General features: G+C 31.3%; 1 protein-coding gene across 1 annotated transcript; it reads right to left on the bottom strand.

Annotated features, from left to right (window-relative positions):
- Window positions 1–2408: 2408 nt before the first annotated feature.
- Window positions 2409–4595, bottom strand: LOC107854470 (thaumatin-like protein). Its single transcript, XM_016699479.2, has 3 exons — window positions 4365–4595; window positions 3903–4274; window positions 2409–2991 (listed from the first exon to the last, which is right to left on the bottom strand). The coding sequence occupies exons 1-3, from the start codon at window positions 4432–4434 to the stop codon at window positions 2690–2692; spliced, it is 744 nt and encodes a 247-aa protein (XP_016554965.1). The 5' UTR covers window positions 4435–4595; the 3' UTR covers window positions 2409–2689.
- Between the last annotated feature and the right edge of the window lie 3443 nt (window positions 4596–8038).

The raw sequence follows: 8038 nt of genomic DNA, 5'->3' as shown, positions 1-8038 counted from the left end.
GAGGTATTGCAGTTTCTACAAAGTCCTCTTCAAACCCTAAATCATCACAGTCCCCTAAGTTTTTACTTAACTCTTTATCAAAACCAGGACAAGATTCTCCTCCCACATGGGAGTCATATTCAATAGATGGGACTACATTTGCCACATCAACTAAATGTGTCAAATATAACTCAATAACATCTCCATTTCTAAGTAGAGGTAAAATACCCAAAATATCCCAATCACTTAAGTTTCAGGGGAGAAAATATGTCTTTTCTCTATAACATAAAGTTAGAACACTATTATAAAAGCACATTAACTATGTAACTTACTCTCTATAGGAGTAAGTAATTGTTGAAACTCACGGTGTATTAAACTGTTGTATATTAATAGTTAATGTGTAATAAATGTATGATGTAGCATTATACATTTTAACACGTATGAGGTTAGAAATACAATAACGAAATTTGACTGAATTCAATTATTTTTAAAAAAATTATACACAGTATCATTTCAGTAAATTTACGAATGTATAATATATTTTTATACAGTCAAATCAATGTATAATAAATGTGTGGCTTTCCAGTAAATGTTTGAATGTATAATAAGTTGTTATACATTCAAAGCAACGTATAGTGATACTGTGCCATTCCAGTACACTTACGAATGTATAATATTTGATTATACATTCGTATCAATGTATATAGCATCATACATTATAAATGTGCATGGTATTAACAATTTCTGTAATTTTTTTACAAGTAATAAACGTTTTACAACATGTATGTTGTTATATAATACTTACGTTTAAAACGTATTAGTCTTTAGTTCAATGTAAGATTCACTTATAAGTAAAGGTACATAACAGGAAACATACTATGTGTTCAAAATACAATGTCAGATTAATTAGTAATATGTTGTTTTTTTTTAAATGTATAAGAGTAACGAGAGAGAGTATAAAAATAGGAAATTTTAGTAATAAGTTTGGGATTTATGTAATTAATATGTTAATATGGGATGTGTTGTAATAAGGTAAAGTTAGTTTGTGTATAGACGTAATTTTTAGTTTTTTTCTACTAAAGGCAGATTCACCTTTAATTTGAACCACGGATCCATCACCTTTCATTGGCACAATACTTGGCCAATATCCCCTTTTTTATCTTCCGGATCTCATGTATAGTATTTCCTTATGTATTCTTTAATTTTTCATAATTTGAAACGTCGGTCTAAGATTTTCTCATAAAATTTATAATTTACTTAAAAAGATTTTTAGACCATCTAAAAGATCAGTAACTTGCTAAAGAAATAAGAAGTGGCCGATTACTAAATAACAATCCCCAAAAAAATAACCAGCTAAACTTTTCGCAAGAGACTAGCCTAAAATCGTTATGCAGCTCACAAAGAAATATATGACCTATTTTTTTCCCTGAAAATACGAATACCCTTAACTAAAGTGAAAAACTGATACTAATGCAATTGATCACCATTTCATGTGACCGAAAAAAGTAACAAAAATGATTCTATCAGAATGATTTGGTGCAACACTTCTAGCAAAACTAAGAAAAGTTATTGAGTAAAAAATTCTCTTCCATCCTTAATTAGACATCTTGAAAATGAATCTTGAATATGAAGTCATATTTCATAGAGAGTGTTTCATCAGTAAATTTTCTGGTTCGAATCAAATGATTTTTTAAAAAGAAATACTACGGTATAATGACGCAGTTAGAATGATTCTTTTTTTAATTGAAAATCAACTCAAATCGAAATCTCACGAGTGCGGACGTGCATAATGGGAGTCCAATGACATTCATTTTGACTAATAATAAAAATCATAAAAACAAAAGTTGTTAGAACTGAAATGAACAGGGAAAGCAGAGACGTGAAGACTTTTTTTGATGAAATCATTACTCTCTCTCAATTCTAAACGTTTTCCTACCTTTTACCTCCCCTTGCCCAACATGACACGTTACAAAGATTCCTTTCGAAAATACAACTTACTTTTCCCACTAATAATCGATAGGGGTAAGCATTTCAAAATGGAATTTATCCAACGTATAGCTAATATTTTAAGTATACACGTTAAATGAAATTAAAAGGAGCAGCATGATTAATGACAATTTATATAAATAAACCTTCTAGTAGGAAAAACAAAAAAAGGACTTCTACTTGCATGAATTTCAAGTTCAATTGTTAAGAAGGAAAAATACTTTTATACGGACGTTACACTATGATCGACTATATCAAGTTGCTTGGTTTGCCAAATCAAAATTACCATAGGAGTTGCCTCGAATTTGTGTTGACAAAAAGTTGCAAATACCCCCATAAAATAGTCGAGAAACACAATAGCTCTAGATTAATTTAATTTGATACTAGTATTTTATATAGCAGTGTAAACAAATAGTAAAAACTATCTAAATTGAGATCCTGCATGCTCAAAACTGTGTCAAAGAATAATTGCACCAACAATATCACAACTTATACATAATTAACTACTAAATATGATTACTGCTGCCAATTAAATAGAATCCACCACTAGTGACCAATACTACTAATGATGATGATCATACAATATACGTCACGTAGCAAGGAATCTAACCGAGAGGAGATATGGTGGAAGTCTAAAATCACGACTACTATGTATTTGATTTGATTTAATACTACTAATAATATAATAAGTACTAACATACAGTGAAAAGAACAAGTGACAAGACTAGTGGTGAGGACAGAAGGTGAGCAAGTAGCTGCTGCCAGTGCAAGTGGCAATACTAGTGGGATCATCGTAAGCATATGAGTAAGCTTTAGGACAAGCAGTCTTGAATATCCTTGAGTAAGCTGTTGGCTTGCAAGATTGTGGATTTCCAAAGGTTCCAGTGCAACAATATCTTGGTGAATTAAAGGCCGAGCAGGCACTTTTGCAAGCCACTACTTGCCTCTTGTCATGAGACCTCACTTGTAGACCCGCTGGACACATTGTGTTCAAGTCACTCACACACCCAGCATAGCTGCATTTCCCTGTCAAAAGAGAAAAATACTAACCCATTGTCGCCGAATGAAAGTGATAATTGTTTTCTTGTAACTAGTCTATACTGCGACTAGAGGTCATTATTAAGATGGCAAACGAGGTGGAGTTAGGATCGGCTCAATAAAATTAAGGGTCTAAAGCCTAATTTCACAAAGAGGCTCTAAAACAAATTTAAATAGGAATTTTACTATTTCCTCCGTCCCAAATTACCTGTTAATTTGATTTTATCTTTTTTTATTAATCAAGAAGAGACAATTCGTTTTCTTATATTTTATCCTTTGTATTAATTATTTTTTCTTTAAATTAAAATATAAAGATCATTTGATAGGAATACGATAATAAACTAATTATATTATTAATTATTTTTCTTAATTAATGTGTCATCTTAATTTGGGATGGAGGGAGTCATATTTTTTAGTTGGATACCTCCTCAAAAAGATGTTATATTTTAGGGACCGTTTGATCATTAATTTAAGATCAATGTCTAAATAATGGCTAATCTAGGTCCTAGAAAAAACACAAATCTAAACATATAATTTAAATATCAAAGGCATAATATATAAATGTATCACTTGACTCCAACTTTAGACATGGACAAATAGGTTATACTATCATAATTTGAATAACACATGTACTATACGTGACAAATTTCGCAAAACCAGAACATATGTATATACTTATTCAACTTAGTTTTAAATGTCTACCTAAGCTATAGACTCAGCGTAGATTTCGTAGATCTAAAACTACAAGCCTTAATCATCAAAGAAGAGGTAATAATCTATGTAATGACAAAAATACCCCTGTTACGAAGCCAAGCCATCCAAAGAATAGAAAGCACAGAAGCACTAATAATTCAAGGACAAATAAGTCATTAAACACTTGGTAGTCACCATATTCTCACCTTTGCCTCGAACAGGAGTTACAGAAATAGCCAGATTGTATCCATCAACAAGACTGACATCGTAGAAATCCTGCTCATTCCCCAATGTAATCTCCGCCAGTGTAGCCGGAGGGGTCCCACCAATACCATTGCAAAAAAGTGCACCCCCACAGTCCCCGGTAGCACATCTCCCACGGCCAGAAGCATCAAAAGCACAACCATGACGACCCCAAACTCGACCAGACCACCCAGCTGGTAAGCTAAGACGGTAAGCCTTGTTAGGCATAAGCTTAAACCCTCCACGAGCTAAAATCGGCTTGCCTGCACTTGGCTGAATCCCTGGCCACACTGCGTGGTTACATTTGTTGTACAATGTCATTGTTGTAGCTGAAACTGAAAAAAAAAAAAAAAAAAAAAAAAAGTAGCATCAGTGAAAAGTTATAGCAGACAAGTGGCTATTTGTGTAAGAAATGGCTAGTGCACCTGAAATATGGGAGAGGAAGATGGTGAAAATGGCTGAAATAAGGAAGAGTCTGAGAAATTGATGTGCCATGGCTGAAATTATGGCGAAAGCTGGCTACTGCTACTGTGAGGAGTGTACCTGTTGTTCCCCTTAAGATAATGGGAAACAGAAATGGGCTTTTTATAGAAAAAACCAATAAGAAACAAAGAGAAAAATGTGGAGATACGAATAAAGTGTAGGGTTAAATTGGTACAGTGACATAACGAAAGGTGGTGAACGGTAATTATAAGTGGGCCTTTTGTGAATAAATGAGAAGTTGCTAGCTGTAAAAGTTAAAAAAACGGAAAAAGATCAAAGAAGAATTTGTACCTCAGGAAGCCCTCCCCCTCTTTACCAGCTACTTTGGTTTATTTTTATTTTTTGCTCAGTAATTAAAGTATTAATTTTGAATTATAATAACTTATACTTAAGCTGTAATATTCAAATGTTGAGAGTTAAATAATCTTTTAAAAATAAAAAGTATACACCCTTTAAATTGTTAGTTGTTCACTTGTTATGACTTTTTTTATAACAAACACTTTGTTAATCACCAAAATATCTTTACATTTGAAGCTATAATTTAGCTCATAAACAGCCAGCCAGCTATCTCATGACTCATATAGGAGGTCGTTTACGTGGGTACAAGGGATAAGTAATCCAAGAATAAAATGAAGAATCATTTTATCTCATGTTTAATTGAAGTATTAGTTAATATCGGGATAACTTATCTCACCATTTATACTACAGTGATGGAATAAGTTATCCCATATTTATGATGGGATAAGTTATCATGGATAATTTTGAAATAACTAATTCCGAAATTAATTATCGTAAGATTGCTATTTTTTCCAAGCAAAGGACCCCTAGCATACTGTATAGTTGATCTAATTGTTGGGATTTAGTACTTTATTTATGTACTTTTTGAGTATGTAAGAAAATATTTTAAAATTTTTGTATCCAACTTGTTAAAAACGAAATTAAAAGAATTAACTCTTGACATTCTAATTTCAAGACATAAATTGAGAGGGAGAGAGAAAGGAGATGGTATCCAATGTTTTGACATTTAGAGGAAACTACAAATTTGACTTCAATGTTCTTCATAACAAAATATTGATAGTATATTTCTAGATAATGACGGTAAAATTTTTATCAGTTTCAATTAACATGCAAGTGTATATGCTTCACAGGTAATTATTGTCGAATTATTTTTTAGAGGATGTCAAGAAGAAGTGATTAGTTATTAGGAGCTATTGCAACCAAGAAATTTTTGAGTAAACTAATTGCGTAATAAAGAATTAAGAAGTAGCTCAATAAGAGATAAGATTTCAGAATTACGTTTCTACTAATAGTTAAATTTAGGTTTTAAAAATAAAATTATAAAGATAATTTAGTAAAATTAATTTTATAAATATTTTTTAAAAAAAATATTTATTCAACAAGACTCGAGTAAAATAAAACGGATGAGTAAAACTAACCGAAGTCAGTTCTACACACAAACGCTGTAGTTTAATTTTTTAAGATGAAAGAAGACTAGTTTTCTTTCCTACTCCAATCCAACGATATTTATCTACGGAAGAAGTATAAGTTGTACACTTCCCAACAAATTAGTGTTTTTCTTCCGTATGTAAGTGTTGATTAATTCAGATTTACATAGCTTATTGTATTGATCACCATTAAAGATTTGTTTCCTTTTATATCTTCCTAGTCTGTCATGTCCTCTTCTAGTTCTCTACTTTCTTCCCTAATTCCCAAATCATGGGTAGAGAGATGGTCATGTCCTCTTCTAGTTCTCTACTTTCTTCCCTAATTCCCAAATCATGGGTAGAGAGATGGGGTGAGTGATAGAGATGTACTAGATACGTGCAGTGGCGGAGCTAAAATTTTTGCTAAGGAAGTTTATAAGTGAATATAAAAACTAATTGAAGAGGTTTAACATCTAATATATATATATATATATAAAATAATTTTAACCATTTATATATAACATAATTTTACGTCGAAAGAGATTTGGATTAACCCACTATAGTGTAGATCCGCCATTGGATACTTGTATTTAATGTCAATTGTTGGTGGGTTCCATGTGCTATTTAGTTTTGAGTAAAAGCACGTCCTAACAAATGTTAAGATGGGAACTCCATGACTTAGTCCAGCATTTTTACTTCTACGGTATTAATTTTATATATATGTCAGTATTAAATAAAACGTGAAGTGGTTAGGGCGTTTGTTAGAGTTTGTGATTCGAATTTTGTTGATCCGATTCTAAGAAGTTTGTGGTATGATTTATGTTTGTGATTTTTTGTGGGGTAACGGAGGAATCTGTATGGACCTGTATGTTTTTGGATTTAGAATCTATTTGTACGCACGTATTATATAAATATGTTTAGTGGGCTATTTTGGACAGTTTTATATACACGAAATTGAGACTAACGTCTCAACCTTGTATTCCTCTTCTTTATACTGAATTTCCTCTGATTCTGTTCGTAATTTTTTCCGTCAAGGATTTTCACGTAAATCTATGTTTTTATTTTATTTTTCTCTTACTTATGGTATTACTTATTCTGTCCGAACATAACAACGTTAATGTTTGCCTGCCTCGACTATATAGCTACTGAAAAAAGGTAATGAGATGTGTAGAATCTCCTTTTTATGCGCGGTGTTTGAAAAGGAATTGGATCAAAGGAATTTATTGTATGTAATTTTATATTAAATTTCTCTTAGAAATTGTGTTAGGGGCGAAAATAAATTATGAAATGGTTAGATCTTTGTTTGTCTGAGTATATAGCTATAAAAACAAAAGGAGACTAATGTAGCATTCGGAACCATTTTGTGCCATCAAATTAAAAACAAAAGTATCAAATTATGTCATATATTTAAAAAGGTACCAAACTATGCTTAACTGACAAAAATTTGTGGGTTATTCACAAATATTTTTAACCGAAGGCAGCTGATGACGTTAAATTTTTTAAAAAGTGCATAACTCACAATTTTTATGAGTTATTCATTCTTACTTTAATATAATGTATTTTATTTTAACATAACTCACAAAAATTGTGAGTTATGCATTTTATTATAACATAACTCACAATTTTTGTGAGTTATGCCTTTTATTTTAACATAACTTAAATAAATTATGAGTTATCAATTCTGTTGTGAGTTATTTAAATAATGAAAAACGTTTTCGAAATTCTATTTCACATATAACTCATAAAAATATATAGAACTCACTTTTTTTTGTGAGTTATGCATCTGTTTTATCATAATTCACAAAAAAAAGTGAATTATATACTTTTTAAATTCTCCTATTTAAACACCAGTACACATTCATTTTTTGTATATGATTTTCAAATTCTTCTTTTTCTTCAACTTCTATTCTTCTTTTTTTAATTATCTCCAAACTCAATTTATTTTTTCAAAACTTTATCAAATTTTAGAGAATGAATTCTGAACGTGTTAAAGTTTCACTTTTTTAAAAGGAAAAATGACCTTCTCGACCCCTGCACTATGTAGATTTTGTAAGTTGGGTACTTCTACCTACATGTTTGTCATCTGGACCCCTGAACCTACTAAAAAACAACATTTTAAATCCTTTTTTGGTGAGTGTAACACACTCTCGCCCACGTCAGCTGCCACGTAGGTGGTGGGGGTGGGGACGAGT

Source organism: Capsicum annuum, chromosome 3, assembly GCF_002878395.1.
Source record: "Capsicum annuum cultivar UCD-10X-F1 chromosome 3, UCD10Xv1.1, whole genome shotgun sequence".
NCBI lineage: Eukaryota > Viridiplantae > Streptophyta > Magnoliopsida > Solanales > Solanaceae > Capsicum > Capsicum annuum.
The sequence above is the reverse complement of the archived record's forward strand: the minus strand, read 5'-3'. Positions and strand labels throughout refer to the sequence as shown.